General features: G+C 36.3%; 1 protein-coding gene across 3 annotated transcripts in view; it reads left to right on the forward strand.

Moving 5' to 3' along the window:
- The window catches only part of PAPPA2 (pappalysin 2), a 372,249-nt gene that overhangs the window by 124,008 nt on the left and 228,364 nt on the right, over positions 1–19,877 (forward strand). For all 3 annotated transcript variants that reach the window (XM_074222103.1, XM_074222104.1, XM_074222105.1), the window contains 2 exons: positions 13,902–14,195; positions 16,726–16,918. In XM_074222103.1, the coding sequence (XP_074078204.1) occupies positions 13,902–14,195; positions 16,726–16,918 (487 nt within the window). The remainder of the gene's footprint in view (positions 1–13,901; positions 14,196–16,725; positions 16,919–19,877) is intronic.

Here is a 19,877-nt window from a genome sequence, read left to right on the forward strand (position 1 = left end):
TATACTTAAAAAATGTGAATGACATATTGTCACCTTTATTAAAGGTTTGTTTTGTGGAAGAAATGAAGTAATATTTTTAAAGCACTTGGAACAGTGTCCAACATATAATTGTGCAAAATACATGGTTTATTTAAATTTTCCTTTTCATATAAATTTTTTTTTAGTTTTTGCAAAACAATGGGGTTAAGTGGCTTTCCCAAGGCCACACAGCTAGGTAATTATTAAGTGTCTGAGGTCAGATTTGAACTCAGGTACTCCTGACTCCAGGGCTGGTGCTCTATCCACTGTGCCACCTAGCCACCCCCTTTTCATATAATTTTCGTTTCTAAATATACTTCTTGCTTCTTCCTGGTTAACTTTTCCAAGTAGCTAAGAATTAAAAAAGAAAGAGAGAAAGAAGTTAGATTAAATTAATCAAACACATGATAGTATGGGAAAAGTTATAGACCCATAATCCTCCATCTCTACAAAGAAGAGGAGATACATTTCTTTTTTTCACTCTTTCTTTGTTTTTGGTAAGGCAATGGGGTTAAGTGACTTGCCCAAGGTCATACAACCAAGGAAGTATTAAGTGTCTGAAGCTGGATTTGAATTCAGGTCCTCCTGATTCCAGGGCTGGTGCTCTATCCACTGCACCATCTAGCTAGCTTCCCCTAGGAGATATATTTCTTATCTCTTCCCTGGGGGCATTATCATTACATAGCATTGGACATCATTTTTTTTTTTTGGCAGAGTGTTTTTCAGTCTGTGTTGTTCCACTCATTAGGTACAGAGTTTTTCTGCTTCTGTTTACTGAACTATCATAAATTTACATATCTTTTCATATTCTTCTGAATTCTTCCAATTGGTCATTTCTTTAGCTGCACTGAGAGCCCATAATATTCATGAACCACAGTTTATTTAGTCATCTACTAAACAATCGACATCTACTTTGTTTCCAATTTTTTGCTAACACAAGTCCTGCTAAGATCTCTGGTTCAAAGTTCAGGGACAATTTAGCAACTTTCTAAGCTAATTTCAAATGGCTTTCTAGAATCATTGAACCAATTCGGTTCTACTAATAGCATATAAGTGGTACTGGGTCCCACTGGGTTCTTGAGTCAATCTGAACTACTGAAATTGCTGTTCCAGGTGCTGAATAACCCCCACTAAATTAATTGATGTGATTTGTACCAAGGGTCCTTTTCCAGTTGGTATTGTCCATCTTTAATACCTGGAACCAGAAACAGACTAAACTGACAAAATTTGAAGAAACAGCAGGAGACTGGATCAGATGTCATAGTGACATTCTTATTTTTTCCTGCAGCAGTATAAGCTGAGTACATGAGCTCTATAGCTAAATGAGGCATAGTCTTTTAAAGTTTGCAGAGCTCATCACCTACACTGACATTCTCCACATCAATCAATCTACAAACAAGTAGGCTGAATAAACATTTATTATACAATTACTCAGGTACCATGCAAAAAGTTTCATTCCTGAAGGAGAAAGCAATCTAATGAATCATTTGTTAAGTGCTTACCATGTGCCAAGACAAACAGTTAGGTGGTAGGGTGGATAGAGTCCTGGACCTAGAGTCAGAATAACTCATCTTCATGAATTCATATCTCAGCTCAGATATTTAACAGCTGTGTGACCCAGGCAAACACTTAACCCTTTTTGTCTTAGTTTCCTGAGCTGTAAAATGAACTGGAGAAGGAAATGGAAAAATATTCTGATTATCTTTTCTCTCAAAAAATGAGTCAGGAAGATTCAGACATGACTGAAAAATGACTGAACAAAAATATGTTCTAAGAACTGTGATAGGCATTTGGAATTTAAAGACAGAGGCAAAAGAAGTTCTGACCTCAAGGAGCTTACATTCAGATAGGGGAGACAACATGCAATATGTCCATTTATGTATGTATGTATGCATACAAATATAGTGTATATGTATTATATGTGTATATATATATATATACATAAACAAATAGAAAAATAATAAAATATAGGAGTGTGCTTTGTCTGTATCCATACACACAACTATCCATGTGGTATGTGTGTATGTGTGTGTGTGTGTGTGTATATAACGTGATATAACCCAGACACATGTACACATGCATGCAGATAAAACACATACAAGGCAACAATGGAAATAGAGAAGTAGAGAGAACACTATTAGCTTGGGTAGCTGGACAAGTTCTCACACGCAAAGTTCTTGAGTTGAATCCTAAAAGGAAACTGGAGATTCTGAAAGGGAGAGATTGGGAGGGAGAATGTTTTAGGCATGTTAGCAGTATACCAGCAATCAGCCTATATCAGGTCACCCCAAAATCTCCTGGAAAAATTGCAAGCAAATGCTCTTTTTGTCAATAATGTCTAATTGGAGTAATGTGGAGTAAATGTTTCTTCTAGAGCTTAATACAAGCATCGCTGCTTTGCAGCCTGGTAACATCCTTGGCTCCTATTTGATGGCAAATGTTTACCAGCTTGACTGCCAAGTATCATTTCTTTTCAAAAATAGATTTTATTGATTTCTTAAGATATCACCTACAATTTTCCCCCATATCCCTCTTTCTACTTTTTGAAGGGATATCCATTATAACAAAGATTTTAAAAAAATCATAACAACTGAATAATACATTGAAAAATAATCTGATACCCTACATTATCTTCCATATCTGTGGACCACACATCCTTAAAGAAATTGGTAGAGATGTCTTCTTATACTTCTTCTTTGGATCCAAGAATGTTCTTTATAATTTTGCAACATTCACAGGTCCTAACTTCTTAAAACCTATTACTCAAAAAGTAAGACAAAACAAGCCCCTGATAGGGTCTCCTTGTTATGCCTGCATCCTGCACTATCAATTCCTACCTTCCTTTTTTTGGGAAGTGCTATGGTCAAGGAAAGGTTTCCAATGGAGCCTCATGGCCAACTACAATTCTGTAGGAGTATTGGAAGCCCTTGTGGAGTTGACTATTTGTATTGTTAGGGGTAAGTGGAGAAATGACCTCTCTGAAAGAATATGGTTCCTTCCTCAAACTTTTTTGAAAAACAATTATATGGTGAGGGATAAGAGTAGCAAAAAGATGGCAAGAACTTTATTGTTCTACATAGTAGGCAGCTGAACTCCCAAATGAATAACTAGCAGTACAGCGACTCACTTTTCCCAGTCATTTCAGAAGCAGACCAAAGTAACAGGAATGGGAGAGAGGGGAGAAGAAGAAAAGAGAAATTCTGACTTCTAAATCCACTTGTCATGAAAATTTGGGCAGACTGATGGGAGGCTACTAGCTAAAATTAAAACAGTTCTGTGATGGCACTGTAAAACTTTTAAGACATGATATGTCCCATAAAACAGAAATCAAAGTCTCATTCACTGATGCCTGAGAATTCACTTCCTGCTTTAATGCACTTAATGAGTTAAAACTGGGAAATGTAAAAAACGCTGCCAGAAAAGTATGTGTGTTTGTGTGTGTGTGTGTGTGTGTGTGTCTGTGTGTCTGTGTGTATGCACAGCTGTAGTTTGAAGGCTGGAATAGGGAGCAGGCAATAAGCAATGGACTTGTAAGGTAGTAAGGAAGGACAGAGAAAGAAAGAGAAGGGGTGGAGGTGAGGACCAAAAAGGGAAGTAAGCAAGAAAAGTTAGGTAGCAGGACATCAGCAGTTTTAATCTATAATGTAAATATTGTACTGCTTTTAATTGGTAGAGTAATGGGGCATCCCAGTTCCTGTTTGGGAATATTCAAATAGATAATTTTCTTTGATATTCCTTAAATTCCTGGGATCAAATTCTTTTTTTTTTAATTTTCTAGCTATATGACTTTAGGCAATTTGCTTGATCTCATTGGGAAAATGGGGATATTTGCATTTCATAGGTTCATGTATGTCTTGCCTCACTGAGTTGTAAGGAAAAAAACCAATAATTTGGCAGCTCATAAAGAGCTTTGAGCATTGTTATTATTACTAGTCTGCATCTTTCTTCCTCCCTCTCCAGTGCCAACTAACATCTTCCCACCCCTACTGGGCAACCAATGCTTTCCTGTTGAAGAAATTACATTATATACATGAGTAAAGGGACACATATAAGCATTTTCTCTAAAGAAAAAAAATTTGAAAATTCATTCATATCATGTGAGTTCTGCTCATCTAGATTATTTATGTCTACATGAGTGGCTTAAATGTGGTTTCTACCAATGAGGTGAGTCTTAAGCAAATACTCCAGCCTTGAAGGTTGGTGGTTAATTTATGAGGTACCACACCTTCACAATCTAAACAATGCACCTTACCTTCAGCAGTATTTTTGGAGAGATGGCAAAATAATTTATTAATAGTCAAATTTTAAAGGAATGAAAACATAGGTTCATAGAACCATCTAGGTTTTAAAAAGTTTTCCCTCTAAAGAATGACATTTTATTATGATTGAATCATAGTTCTGAAAGGGCCTTTGGAGATTATAGATTTAGAAGTGGAAAGACTCAAAGAGGTCACCTAGTTCATTTAACTCATTTTACAAATGAGGTGAGTGGGGCTCATAGTGGTTAGGTCATACAAGGAGCAAATGGCAGAACACAACCAATGATGATTCTCAATCCAATACTTTTTCCTATCTGCTGTGTCCTCTTCCTTCATCTTTGCAGAAATCTTTACCTGGTATTTCAGATAAGTATGCCATGTGCACAACAAAGAACAGATAATGATAATAACCCTTTAATAACATATCCCATCTATCAGCTGACTTTCTGTAGAAACTTATAATTGAGGGTAAGTTTGGGTATCTGACTATTAATGCCCCAATCTGTCCTTGCCCAGACAGATGCTTTCTGGTACCCTCAGATGAAGAGAAAAGGCAAAGATAGGGCAATGATTGCCAAGGAGACCTCTTCTCTCCTATTGACTCTGGATGAGAAAATGATGACAAAGGTAGACTTTTAAAAAAATTAACTTTGTATATATTTTCTCTTTAATTTTGTGTACATGTTGCCCTCCTCTCCCAAAAGCACACTGACTTCTGGAGAGCAAGGATTGCTTCTTTTCTTTTCTTTTTTTGTCTTTTGTTCTTGGATAACTGAAATAGCTTAGAGATTGGCACATAAATGTATGCTGACTAAAAATGCTTGTTGAATGAATAATGAGGCAGAATTGATTGAATGATCAGACAATGTATAGCTGTTAATGGTTTAATGTCAATATGACACAAGGTTTCCAGGGGATTAACCCAGTTATCTTGTACTTGCCCTCGTATTTTCTTAAATACATAGCAGAGATTTGGATAAAATTATAGATGGCATGTGCATCAAATTTGCAGATAACCAAAAAACTGGGGGTAGATGATAGAGTTGGAACCCCAAAAGACTTTTGACAGGTTAGACTATTTCACTAAAAATAATAATATGGAATTAAATTGGTATGAATGTAAAATCTTTTTAAAAAATTATCTACTTCACAAATTTACAATGGCACAGTGGGGGGAGACATGAATGGACATCAGTAGTTCTAAAGCAAATTCTGAAAATTTTGGTGTAATACATGCTCAATTTGAGTCAATTGTAATGTATGCGAAAAGTTATTTTGATCTTGGGCTATGTTAAATGGGGTATGACTTTCAGAGAGATGATATTACTACTATACTTAGCCCCTCTCAGACTCTATCTTGAATATTATGTTCATTTCTAGAATTCCATTTTAAGGATGTTGATCAATGCTAAAGAATATCCAGAGAATGGCAACCAGGATAATGAAGGACTTTGAGTTTATATCAAACAATGATCAATTGAAGAAAGTGATTGTAATAAGCTTACAGAAGACTCAGGGAGATTATAAAAATTGTCTTCAAATATGTAGAGGATTATCATGTGGAGAAGGAACTCCAATTTGGGGTTGATCCTAGAGTGTTGAACCTGAAGAAAGGTGTTAAAATCAGAAAGAAAGTAATTTGGATTCTGTTAGTCAACAAACTAAAAAAAAAAAACCTTCCTAACAATTAGAGCAGCTCAGAAGTTGGATGGACTGCTTCTGTTCTCTCTCCTTGGAAGTCTTTAAGCAAAGGCTTGCTAACTATTTGTTGGGCATGTTAATGTCTTAGTGAGTATTTCTTTTGGATATGGGTTGAATTGGCTGACTGCTGAGGTCCCTTCCAGCTTTAAATGTCTGAGTGCTATCATTATGTCATATTTTGTAAAGCTTTCTTACTGGTAGCACCAGAGTGAGGGCCTGGAATCATATTGCAAGTGAGGGAGTGTGGGCCTCTATAGACTATCTCTGCCATCTGTTCTTTCTCTTCTTGTGTCCAAATTTTACTTTCTACATTTGGGCTTCTTCTTTCCCTTTCCTAGGTATATCCTTGCCTCACCTTAAGGCAATAACTATACAAAAGAGCCTTTTTCTAAAGGGACTTTTGTCATATTGCATGTCCCTTTAGAGAGATCTGAGTTTATATTCATCTTTGGACAGTAGCACTAGTTGGGCAACCTAGAACAAGTCACTGTATCTCTGTGAACTTTGAAGTCTTCATCTCTTGAATGAAGAGAATATCATATTTATCATGTGGCTCAAGTATGTATGGGATAATATATGGGAAATTATTTGCAACCTGTCTAGCAGTAGGTCAATGAAAGTTATTATTGTCATTAAGATTTGACTGTATGGGGCGGCTAGGTGGTACAGTGGATAGAGCACCAGCCCTGGAGTCAGGAATACCTGAGTTCAAATCCAACTTCAGACATGTAATAATGACCTAGCTGTGTGGCCTTGGGCAAGCCACTTAACCCCATTTGCCTTGAAAAACCTAAAAAAAAGATTTGACTGTAATGACAGACCTTTCTTTACAACTTTAGCATACCCTTTTCACTTCTAGAGTATATAAATAAAAAATGAAAAATGGTTCCTGACCTAAGGCAGCCCTAATAAGATTATGAGTTTCTCCAAGGCAAAGGTTGTCTCATTGCATATATATCCCTAAATTCTCCATAAGGCTTGCCTCATAGAAGACTTTATATATATGTATATATATATATATATATATATATATATATTTAATAAACATATATTGATTAATTGTTTCATAGGTGAGGGAGAGAAAAATGATACTGGTAAAAATGTTGTTCATATCTATCCTCCTACCAAGTTTCCCTGGGCAACTAACTCTTAATCCTCCTTTTCACTCACTTTTCATATAGATGTACTGGATTTGTTTCTGATGAAGGGAGAGGAATACATTAATTCTTTCATTCTATCTTGACTTTTTCTTACCACAGGTGTGTCCTTGCCTTCAGTTTTATGATTTTTTTCTGCTTTGAACTTAATAGAAGCAGGGAAGGGAAAGTAGGTGTTTTAGGAACAGATTTAAGATTTCTGTTTGAGGTTAATAGCCTGATAGTTCTGGGTTTACTTACTCAGGAACTGTGAGTAGGTAATTTATCTGCAAACTACTTTATCTCCCTTTGTACCACCTCACACTTACCCACACATCAGTAACATTTAACTATGCTGGTTTCTAAACACATGTATCCTTTTCCCATCCACATGCTTCTTCCCTTCCTATAGGTCAATTTTTCCTTTCCATGTGGGCTAAGGGTATATTAGTTTTCTTTGGCTGCCTTTTGACTCATGCTGAGTTTGAAGTGCACCAAAATCCTTGAATTTTTTTCACAAGTACAAGCTAGTAATACCTCTCTACTTATAGTTGTCAGGTTGATTTTTGGAACTCAAGTGTAAGCACTTTGCATTTGTTCAATCTAAATTTCATTTTATTAGATTTGGCTCAAATGTTATAGCATGTTGAGATTTTCTTTTTTGGATCTTAACTGTACCATCCAACCTGCTAGCTATCTCTCAAATCTTCATGTTATTTTGTAAATTAGAAAAAGCATTCCATCTGTGACTTTATTCAAGTGGTGACCAAAAAATATTAATAGAATAGGTAAAACTCCCACAAAGTATGAGGTGATCTTGACTGTACTTCATTGGTAGAGAAGTGCTGAGAAAAGAAATTCTTCCCACTGTCCTGAAAGTGTAATTCTTTTCCCATATCACTACTTCCTCATATTCAGTCATTCCTCTAGCCAGGACTTTTGTCCAGCCTTGCTTTCTAGTCTGTCATCTACTCTACACCCAGAACACTACCATTATCCTTCCCTTTATTCAGGATATATCCTGGATTTACCACCCATCCTGAAGACTCACAGTACACAAGATAAACAGATAAAGAGGAATTATCTGAGGTTGGCTTATCCCAGCTGTCCTGATGACTGGCCATATTCGTTCTTTCAATTCATCTTCCATACTCTCTCCTGGTCATTTCCCCTTTGCCTTCCATTTTCACTGCTTCCATTGGAATTATTCTTTGTTGTGTTTCATTGGACAGATAACTGAGTCCAAGAAACTTAACTAGAAAACTCTTTTTTGCCACATGCTACATATGTTAGTCCTGGACAAATCATTTTGCTTCTCTGGACCTCAGTTTCTTCATTGGTAAAAATGAGGGGGCTGAACTAGATGGTTTTTTGGTCTTATATTGCTCTCTATCTATCATCTCATACCATGTTTTCTCCAATGAAATTGAGATAAACTATATCTATCTACAGCATTTTCTTGGTCTACCAATTCAGTAGCTTTATAAAAAGAAATATCATTATTCTGGCATGATTACTGAGCCACATTGATTTTAGTAATAAACACTTCCTTTGAGGAATGTTCCTTAATAATTCCTTTGATAATATGTTATCTAATTTTTTCCCAGAATTGAAGTTAGGCTCACTGAATTAGGAATTTGGAGACTATATTCCTTTTTTAGGGTAAAAAAGACAAATCTATCCTTTTCCTATTCTGTGACACAGCTTCCATCCTTCCTGATATTTTGAGGATAATTGACAGTTTCTCAGTAATGAAATGTCTCAGGTCTTTCAAATACAATGGGATAGTATAATTGGAATTGGTGATTTTAATTCATCAAGGTCACCTTGGTGCTTTATTATTCATATTGTTTTTATCAAGGAATCATTCCTTCATTTGAATTTCTGTACCACTATTTATATTCTTTCCCTTGTTCATGTCTTATACAATCAAATATCTTTTCCCCACTTATTCTTGTATATTATCTTTCCATAAAGCAGTGTCAGTTCTAAGAGGGTAGTGACTGTCTTTCTTTGTATTTCCCACAATGCTTAGCATTTATCTTTATCTTTGAGTATAGTAGTATGCTATATTGTAATATATTATATTGTATGCTATATTGTAATATACTAAATATAGTATACTATACAGTAACATATTGGAGTTTAGTAGATACTCAAAGCATTTTTGAATGAATTAATAATTTAAATATTATGCCTATGCAAATGTCTTAAACCAATATATCCAGCTTTAATCTTTTTTTTCTAGATCTACATTTCCTACTGCTTGCTGGACATCTCTACTAAGATATCCTATGGGCAAATTAAACTCAATGATCTGTCCCTTCTCTAAATAACCTATTTCAATTTAGGTACCCACAATTCTCTCAGTCACTTAGGCTCATAGAAGCCATTCTTTATTCTTTCTTTTCATCTCCAAGCCTATTCAGTTCCTTTCCAGATCATCTCTTGAATTTGTGCCCCTTTATTCACTAATTCAGACCCACATTACATCCCACCTGGATTGTGGTAATAGCCCTCCTAATTTGCCTCCATGGCTCATTTCTCTTGACTCTCATTCATTCCTCACAAAGCTATCAATGTAATATTTAGACAGATATTTTCATATGCCATTTGCTTGTTCAAAGACTTTCAGTGACTCCCTATTTATTCTTAGATAAAATGAAGATTCTTTAACTGGCATCTAAGGGCCTTCACATACTGGCTCCCATGTACCCTTTCCAATTTGATTTCATATTACTCTTTTTCATACATTTTAAAGTTCAACTATAGTCATTTGCACAAGCCTAGAACACACTTTTCTTCAGCTCCACCTATCAGAATATTTATTTTGTGTCAGATGACATGTCCTCCGTGAAGCCTTTTCTGATGAGTCATTTCACTATTCTTTCCCTTTATGAAAATTTCCATTAAGTTTTATTTGAATTTGACTTATTCCCTCCTTAATTTTCTTGTATTTTATCTATATATGCTGTATTCACTAGGGCAGCTATGTGGTGATGGATAGAGCACAGGCCTTGGAGTAAGGAAGACAGGAATTCAAATACAATTTCAGCCATTTGATTCTTACTAGCGGTGTGACCTTGGGCAAGTCACTTAAGCCTATTTGCCCCAGGTCCAGAGCCATCTCCAACCGTCCTGATTTATATCTGGCCACTGGACCCAGATGGCTCTGGAGGAGAAGGTGAGGCTGGTGACTTAGCACAGCTCCCCCTCACTCAAATCCAGTTTCACCTGCTTGTCGTGGCATCACTGCCCTGATGTCATGGTCTTCTTTGGAAACGGAGGATGAATGTTGTTGTTGTTGTTATTATTATTATTCACCAGCGGAAGAGCATCTCTTAAATACAGGCACCATTCTGCTTCTTTATGTCCCCAGTCCCTAGCACAAAGTCTGACTGACGCTTAACAACTTGTATTCAATTTAGTTAATTTAAGGAATGGCATTTACAAATGAATTAGGCTCCACCTAACCTGTATGACTTTACAAAGATTGTTATTCCAGAACTAAAAGCAAGGAATACCAAAAAACAGTATAGTCTACTCAGTGCCTTTAAATTTGTTTATTTTAGCAAAAATCAATACACAACACAGGAAGCCAGGACCTACTGAAAAGTGGAAATATTCATGTTTACCTTAAGTAGAATGAAAGAATACTAAATAGTAGAAGGTCTAGGCTATACCCTTCTCAAGGATAATACACGAACAATACCATCTTTAGTGATGGCGTGAGTAGATAAGAGTTTTATAGGATCATCCCAAATTGATTGAACCAGTGATGCAAACAATATCCCTTTTTTGAAGGGGGGGGGGTGCATTCCCAAAAGAGTAAGTACAGCTTGATACATGTTCTCCCTAGCAACTTTTCTCTTTGTGTCTTTAAGTTTGCTCCTAGAATAAGAATCCCAGGTTCTTCATTAAAGGTGGGAGTTTTCCATTTCAGATTATCAGTAGTAAAGGGAAATGAATTGGTATATCAGATGGGAGGCTCAGCAGAGTAGTCTTTTCTGGGATTTTAGTATTTATTATTTATGATCATTGTTTGGAGCTTTTTCATCATTTCTTGATTTTTTTAAAGTTCTTGTATGCATTCCTCTTTTTAGTTTTTGGGCAACAACCCTTGGTGCCTCACTCAGACTTGTTTTTGGCTTGAGAAGACTGTTTTTTTTAAACTTTGTTTTTATTATAACTTAAAATTTTTTCTGAGCTATGAATGTGCCTTTCCTGCCTTATCCCTCCTTCTGTGCATATATGTTAGTGAGTATGCTGTAGGTTGTTCATGGTTGAATGTATGTTGCTTCAGCTCACTATTTTTAACAGTTCAAGTTTTATAACTGTAAGAATACAACAGAGAAGGGAGATAGATTATGGGGGAGACAAGGCTGTTGACATCATTAACCTGCAAAATCAGATGAAGACTAATTTTTATTGATCATGCTTGAGATCAAGAATGGATTTTGAAAATATGTATATATACATTTATTCATATATATGTGCATAAACATATGTGCATAAATATTTACACACACAAACATAAATAGAATTCTATATATCTATATGGAGTGAAGAACAGAGGGGAGGGGAGAGAGAGAGAGAGAAAGGCAGGAAGACAGGTAGGCAGGCAGATAGGCAGACATGGTGACAGAGACAGACAGAGCAGGAGAAAGAGGAGCAGAAGATGGAGAAGGAAGGAGGAGGAAAAAAAGAAGAGAAAGTGTGTATGTGTAGGGGGCCTTTTTGTAGTTAATAGTTGTAGCTACAGAAATATTGGTAGATAGGTTAGATCATTGGGAGAAGTGGGGTAATCTTGGATGTTAGAAAACCTGTATTATTCTGACTTTTCTACATCTTGCTTTCCATGGATCTACCATGAATGGCAAAGAAATTCTTTTCAGAAGGTCCTAGAATGTTTTTTTTCCATAGAACAATATCCTTGGACTAGCCAATAACAAATCTCCAACCCAAACAGTTGCTTTTTGAGGTTGGCTTAGAAGGCCAATGATCTGAGGCTTCTCTATGACAACTTATTGCTTCCTTTCATCTTACTTGTGCTCTTTTTGTACCACCTCTTTACTTCTCTTATTCCTAGAATACTACTTTCCTGGTATATCCTCTGTTGATTACAAATCACATGCCTCTTTCCTGTACAAATGACAGAGATTATCCAAGGGATTTTAGAGCTTGATTGGAAACAATCAGAGTTGAATTGTACAAAGGGCAAGCTGTTTGCTGAGTGGCAAGGGAGAGAATGAAATTTGGTGTTGGATTTTATAGTCAAAGGACTTGAGTTAAAATTTCAGCTCCATTAATTGCAAGTTGTATGTCTTTGGCTAAACAACAGCATTTCTGGGTCTCATTTTTCTCATCTGCTATAAGAAGCAATTGAATTTGATGAACCTTTCAGGTATAAATCAATAATTTTGCAGTCTCCTTGCCTCCGAGTTCCCTCCTAGGGATTGAATGAACCTTCTTTAAAAATGAAGAACCATCTGGCTTCCAGGTTTGCTCTGCTTCCTTATGACAGAGATAGAGACAAGCACATAGTGACATACAACACTTAAAATAAGACTTGGGAAATAAAACCTGAGAAGATCCTTGTAATCCTTGAATCTGACTCTCCTAAGACACATTTTGAGATGGTCTTTGAAGTGCTAAAAGTCTAATTGTTTGTGGAATGTGATGATGAGGCTTGTGATCATAGTAAAGGAAAAATAGACAATGATAGGAACTTTTATGACACTGATTGAATCTTTATACTTTCAAGAAACTTCATTTTTTCCATCAAGGATGATGATTTTCTAAAAATTCGGAATTGAGATGAAAAATTTACTTGTTTAGTTGTTTGAGTCATATCTGACTCATCATGACCTTCACTGGGGTTTTCTTGGCAAACATCCTGGAGTGGATTGTCATTTCCTTCTCCAGCTCATTTTACAGATGAAGAAATTGAGGCAAGCAGGGTTACATAACTTGCCTTGGATCACACCATCTGGTAATTGTCTGAGGCCTCAAAAAGAGGAGTCTTCCTTGTACTCTATCCACTGTGCCACCTAGCTGCCTGAAGACAAGGGGTGATCAAATTGGTGAATGGAGGAAGGAATATTTGAATACTGAATGGATCTGAAAAATCAAATGGATAGGTACTGAGATACTTGGAGATCTTTACTCTTTGGGCTGATACTGACACCATCATTTATTATTATTATTTTTTTAAGTTGTAAGTGGTCTCAGAAGTGGGAAGGTGGGAAATAGGTCAAATGATAATAGATTGAAAGTTGGAAGAAACAATTTATTTTACAGATGTGGAAATTGATACAGAGAGGGAGAGAGTAAATGACTTTTTTCTATGGCCAAATAGGAAGGAAAGAAATAGACATGCATTAAATACTTACTATGGGTTGGATGTTGAATTAAGCACTTTACTAATATGATCTCATTTAATTCTCAAACAAGTCTGGGAGCTAGGTACTATTATTATATTTATTTTATAGCTAGAGGAGACTGGGACAGGCAGAGGTTAAGTGAGTTGCCCAAGATCACAGGCTAGTAAGTATCTCAGGTGGGATTTGAATTAAACTCTCCCTAACTCTACTTCCAGCACTCTGCCACTTCAGCACTTAGCTGCCTCCCAACTACTGTCACTGGAAGTCGTAAAAAGTCTAATTATCTTTGTGAAGGCTGAAATTTAGCAGCTCAAATTTCTCAGAAAGTGATTTGTACTAGGTTACGGGGGGGGGGGATTGGTTGCTTGTTCTCTCAAGGATTTATCATATACCTTCTCTTGCAGGTGGTGTGGTCCTCAACCCAACCTATTATGGCATGCCTGGCCATACCAATATCATGATCCATGAAGTGGGCCATGTCTTGGGATTGTACCATGTCTTCAAAGGGGTCAGCGAAAGGGAATCTTGTGATGATCCCTGCAGGGAGACTATGCCAACCATGGACACAGGAGATCTTTGTGCTGACACAGCCCCCACACCCAAAAGTAAACTGTGCCAGGATCCAGAACCTACTAATGACACCTGTGGCCAAAACCACTTCTCTGGGACACCATTCAACAACTATATGAGCTATACAGGTAATAGAAAAATGACTAGTACACAGCCATCTTTGTTTTCTCTGAAGAATATATCCTTTTGGAAGAAGAAAGGGGACATAGGAGATAGAAATTATTGGAAGGGGGATGACAGGAACACATTTCCACATTCTTGGATGTAGTGATTCCAAGGTCTTTAATTGGTAATCACTTATTAACTGCCTATATTATATTTAAGATACTAGATGTTGGGGCGGCTAGGGAGCACAGTGAATATAGTACCGGCCCTGGAGTTAGGAGTACCTGAGTTCAAATCCGACCTCAGACACTTAATAATTACCTAGCTGTGTGGCCTTGGGCAAGCCACTTAACCCCATTGCCTTGCAAAAAACCCCTAAAAAAAGATACTAGATGTTGTTCATCCTCTTCAGACATCAAGTCTGAAACAAACTCAGTGGGGGGGATAGGGAACCTCCTTGTACTTACTGAATCTCAGTTTCTATTTGTCTTTTGTGATTCACAAAGGAAGAAATACTCTATTAAGATCAAAATTTGAATGCCTTTAAATGAATTTTAAAATTTTATTTTAAAGTGCATCCATTTACCAGATGCATATTTCTCAATATTAGTTGAAGACACATCATTTTCATCATTAAACTTCCACCAGATCAAGAATACTGGGAATTATGGGGCGGCTAGGTGGCTCAGTAGATAAAGCACCAGCCCTGGAGTCAGGAGTACCTGAGTTCAAATCCAGACTCAGACACTTAATAATTACCTAGCTGTGTGGCCTTGGGCAAGCCACTTAACCCCATTTGCCTTGCAAAAAAAAAAACCTTAAAAAAAAGAATACTGGGAATTAGCCCTTTACTGACGTTATGTTAAGCTATTATATGTGTATATATATATATATATATATATATATATATATATGTATATATATGTGTGTGTGTGTGTGTGTGTGTGTGTGTGTGTGTGTATCTAGAAAGATAGATAGATATAGATATATCTATATAGAAAGACAATAACAAAAATATTCACTGCTTTCATGGAGATTACACTCTACCAAGAAGGCACTAAATGTGCACAGGTAAATATAAAATAATTTGCAGAAGGAAAATGCACTAACAAATCTGAACATAGGGAAGTATTCATAGAGAATGTGGCTGCTGAAGTTAGACTAAAGGATTCAGAAAGATAAGAATAGAGAAGAAATCCAGTGTGTACATTGAGATAGAGTAATACAAGGTCCATTTGTTTCTTTTAAATGGGATTGTATTGGAATTTTCCTGACTCTTAGTTCAATTGTATTCTTTAGTTTCTCCTCTACCTAACCCTCATTTCCACATTCCAGATTCAGCTCTAGCTTAAAACAACTATAGTTGTCATTCAGGCATGTCTGATTTTTCTTGATCCCACGGACCATGTTGTTCATGGGATTTTTTGGCAAAGATATTGGAGTGGTTTGCCATTTCCTTCTTCAGTGCATGAAGCAAACAGAGATTAAGTGACTTGCCCAGGGTTACAAAGCTAATAAGTAAATGAAATCAAATTTGAACTTGGTTCTTCCTGACCCTAGACTCTGGGCTTTATCCACTGAACAACCACTAATAAATAGCTACCTACAAAGATTATGCTTTTTCTTTGAATTCCTACAAAGGAGACATATCCTTTGACTAAGAACAACCTTGAGGCATTTGATGACTATAATCATTCTAATCTCTAGAATAAAGGAGAATATGACTGGAAAATCTGTAGAAATATAGAGAAGGAACAGTTCTTCTGAAAGGTTCAGGGGTCCTTTCTTAAGGAACATTCAAAACAAAACAAAGAAATGGAAAAGGAACACTTCTGTTGGAATTTTTGCTGGGTTTTAACTTTCTTTTCCTTGGAAGAATACTTTAATCAAACACTGGTGATGATAATTATAATCAAGCAGTTATACAGTTGACGCTGATAACCTGGTCACCTCTGTGGCCCATAAATAATTTTCTCATGTAGTTCCATATTGCCAAAACATCCAGGTACACCTCGTTAATAAAATCCACCCCTATCCCCAATGAGTAAGTCTTGGCAACCACCAGAAGGATGGAGTCATGGCTTGCACCTCTAGGGAAAAACCCAGGAAATTGCTTTGCAAGTGGGAGGAGAATTTTGAAGTAGAGAAAATATTTCAATTTTAGTAACAATTCTTCTGAACTATTATAGAAATTTCATTAAAAGTAAACTACTTTTTTCTTCCATCAGTAGCCTTGGGACTTATTTCTTGTCTCAGGTTCTTGGGACATCTCCTCCCTGTTCTGCCAGAGTTTCTGGGCAAGAAACAAGGTTTCTTCAACATCCCAAATGGTCACACATGGAAAAGCCACGTGCTGAAACACTGCCATCTTGTGGCCACTTGAACATTTAGCAGTCCATGCAGATCAATTTCTGAGCCTGGGGCCATTCAAATTTTGCTTTTTCTCTAATCTAGTGGAATGATTTGGAAAGGATTTCCTGCTTAATTATGTTATGACAGGAGTTATCTTTCCCAACTTATTTTCTTTGTCTCCTTTTTATGTTTTATTCACAGATGATGACTGCACTGACCACTTCACCCCAAATCAAGTGGCCCGAATGCATTGCTATTTGGATCTGGTCTATCAGCAATGGAGTGATAGCAAAAGACCCACCCCCATCCCCATTCCGCCAATGGTCATTGGACAGACCCAAGATTCCCTCACCATCCACTGGCTGCCTCCCATTAGCGGAGTTCTGTATGAAAGGTGAAATCAATGTTTAGGGATGGGGTGGAGAGAACAGTTATAAGGGTGATAGATTTTTTTTCTTTTCCGAGAATGGTGGGGAGCGAAGGCTTCTTGTGTGCCTGCACAGGGAAAACCCCAAATTGTATTAGTGAAAAATTAATGAGTCATATAGAGAGCTCCAGGATACTCTCTTGACCCTTATTTTTGCTCCAGTCCCAGATCTGACCTCATTTATTGAATGACTGGCCAGCGCACTACATGTGCTCATTTTTCTGGGAGGATGTCTGACAGGCATTTCTTTGGACACTCATATAGAAAATGTCACATCTGGCATGACAGCTGTGGTTGTTCAGCAGTTGAGGAAGGTGTTGAGGATGAACTGGCAGACTCTGAATTGTACTTGCCAATTGGCAGGCATTAGCCACTACCTTCTCAGTGAGGGAAATGGCCAGCTGCTATAATGTCAGAGAGTAGAAAATTACAGATCGTTCCTCCTGGCTATGCTGGTGGGATGTGTGTATTTATTGCACAAAAAAATTCAAGACAGTCTCAGACAAATAATAAATTTGAAAACCTGGATATTCTACAGTCCCACCAGGGTCTTTGCTTATAATATCCTCTCATTTTGATCAAAACCCATCATGGGATTTTTATTTGTATTGAGATATTAATGACTGATTGAAGCTTAAAGTATGGCCCCTCCCAGGACGGTTATCAAAATCTTAAGGTAAAGCCCAGAAACCTGAGTGGGGTTATTTGCCCAGGAGGCTGGGCAAAATAGTTGGTCATGGTATACTTTTTGTAATTCCCCTGAGCTACCTCAACAGTGCTTGACTGTTTCCACTAGGAGGAAAGAGTCACTTAGTTCCACTCTCTACTGTATTCAAGGCCAAGCAAGGGTATGATGTTTCTGAATAGCATTAATCAAATGCTATATGGGTTGATTGGGAGAAGAAAGTTAGGGAGGAAAAGGGCAACTATGAATACAAGCCAAAAGTCCTAAAAATATTTTCCTTAAGCTTTCTGGAGATGACAATCACTTTGATTCCACATAGCTTCCATTTATGGTGTGACTTCATATTTTATATCATTTTTATATTTTTAAAGCACTTTTTACACATGCTTCTCATTTGATCCCTATAACAATCCTATTAGGTGACTATGAATGCTCTTCTTAGCCATTAAAATATATAACTGGGTGTGTTTGTGTGTGTGTGTGTGTGTGTGTGTGTGTGTGTGTGTGTGTTACACTTAAAATTAAGAAGATCTGGACCTTAATTCCTCCTCAGATACTTACTACATATGTGACCCTGAACAAGCCACTTAACTACCTTAGTTTTTTCAATGAGAATAATGACATTATTTATTTCAGTGTTGTTGTGAAATAAAATATATATATATATACATATTCACATGTGAGATATAAGTCCCATTATATACTTTCATTATGTAAAATGATTATTAGAAATAATATATGCCATAACTATACATAGTATGTAAGTATATATCACAACCATGTAGAGTATATATAAATTTATGCTATATAACACATAAAACTGTTTATCTATATGTATATACTTTATACCAACACTATAAATGTTTTCATTATATATAATTACTGTATAGATATTTATATAACCATATAAATATCTCCATAAAACTATATGCATTCTGTGTTTAGAATATGCACTATACATAACATATAGTATTCTATATATATGGTCTATATAATTATGTATTTATTAAAATTTGTATATAATACTTTTTAATCTTTAAAGTATAATATAAATATCAACAATATCTAGTATCTGTGAGTTGTTATATAAATGTATCTATATTTGTAGCGTATGGGTATATATAGATAAAGGTAGATACATATCCAAATACACATGCAAATTTATATCAGGCAGCTAGATGGCACAGTGAGTAAAAGCACTGACCCTAAAGCCAGGAGGACCTGAGTTCAAATGTGACCTGAGTCACTTATTACCTGCGTGACCTTGAGTGAGTCACTTATCCCTGATTGCCTCACGTCCAGGGCTATCTCTAGTAGTTTTGATCTATTTCTGACCACCAGACCCAGATGACTCTGGAAGAAAAAGTGAGGATTGTGATTTTTCACAGTAGCCTCCATCTCAATTTTAATTCATATACATATCCTGGCATCAGCTCCCTGATGTCATGATTTTCTTTGAGAGTGAAGGGCAAACATCATCATATATGTATATAACTCCTTCAGTATAGGATCAAGTGGGATAAACCTAAAACTTTATAACATTAAATTACTATAGAAATGGCATCTACTATATGTATATATATATATATATATATATATATATACTTTTATATGTTAGAAAACCTCATATATAGCTTAAAGTAAATTAAAATTAATTTATTTTAAGTTTTTGATAATTTCGTGATATCTTTATAGTAATCTGAGAAGAAAAGGGTAGTAGTTATGAAACTAGAAAGAAGAATCATTGCCTAATATTTTGTGTATTAATTTATGTGCATATATAATATACTATATATATATATATGAAATTTAAATCTAGAGTCACTTAGTATATGAACAACAAGATTGTCACAAGCTAATTATACATGAATCTCTCCTATGTGGAGAGAGGTATCTTTCTGCACCTGTGATTTTGTGTAGCTTGTATTGAATAGACTGAAGAGCAAGCCCTATGGGAACACACACAAACCAGAATTTTACATCCGTTTACATAGCACACATAAACAATTTAATCTTTCTGTTTTCTCTCCGGTACAAACCTGACGACAAACTCAGCATCAGCACTGAGTTGCCACAATTGCTGGCTGAGAAATTAGCCATTTGCTTTCTTACATCACTCTAAGGTGCTGTAGTTTTGAGATCTCCTGATATGCTCATTGGCTACAGACTCACGTCACATCCCCAGGAGTTTACGTGGGGCAGGCTACTGTGTTTACCATCCTTAGAGGTATTTGGAATTCT

Source organism: Macrotis lagotis, chromosome 2 (genome assembly GCF_037893015.1).
Source record: "Macrotis lagotis isolate mMagLag1 chromosome 2, bilby.v1.9.chrom.fasta, whole genome shotgun sequence".
Lineage (NCBI taxonomy): Eukaryota > Metazoa > Chordata > Mammalia > Peramelemorphia > Peramelidae > Macrotis > Macrotis lagotis.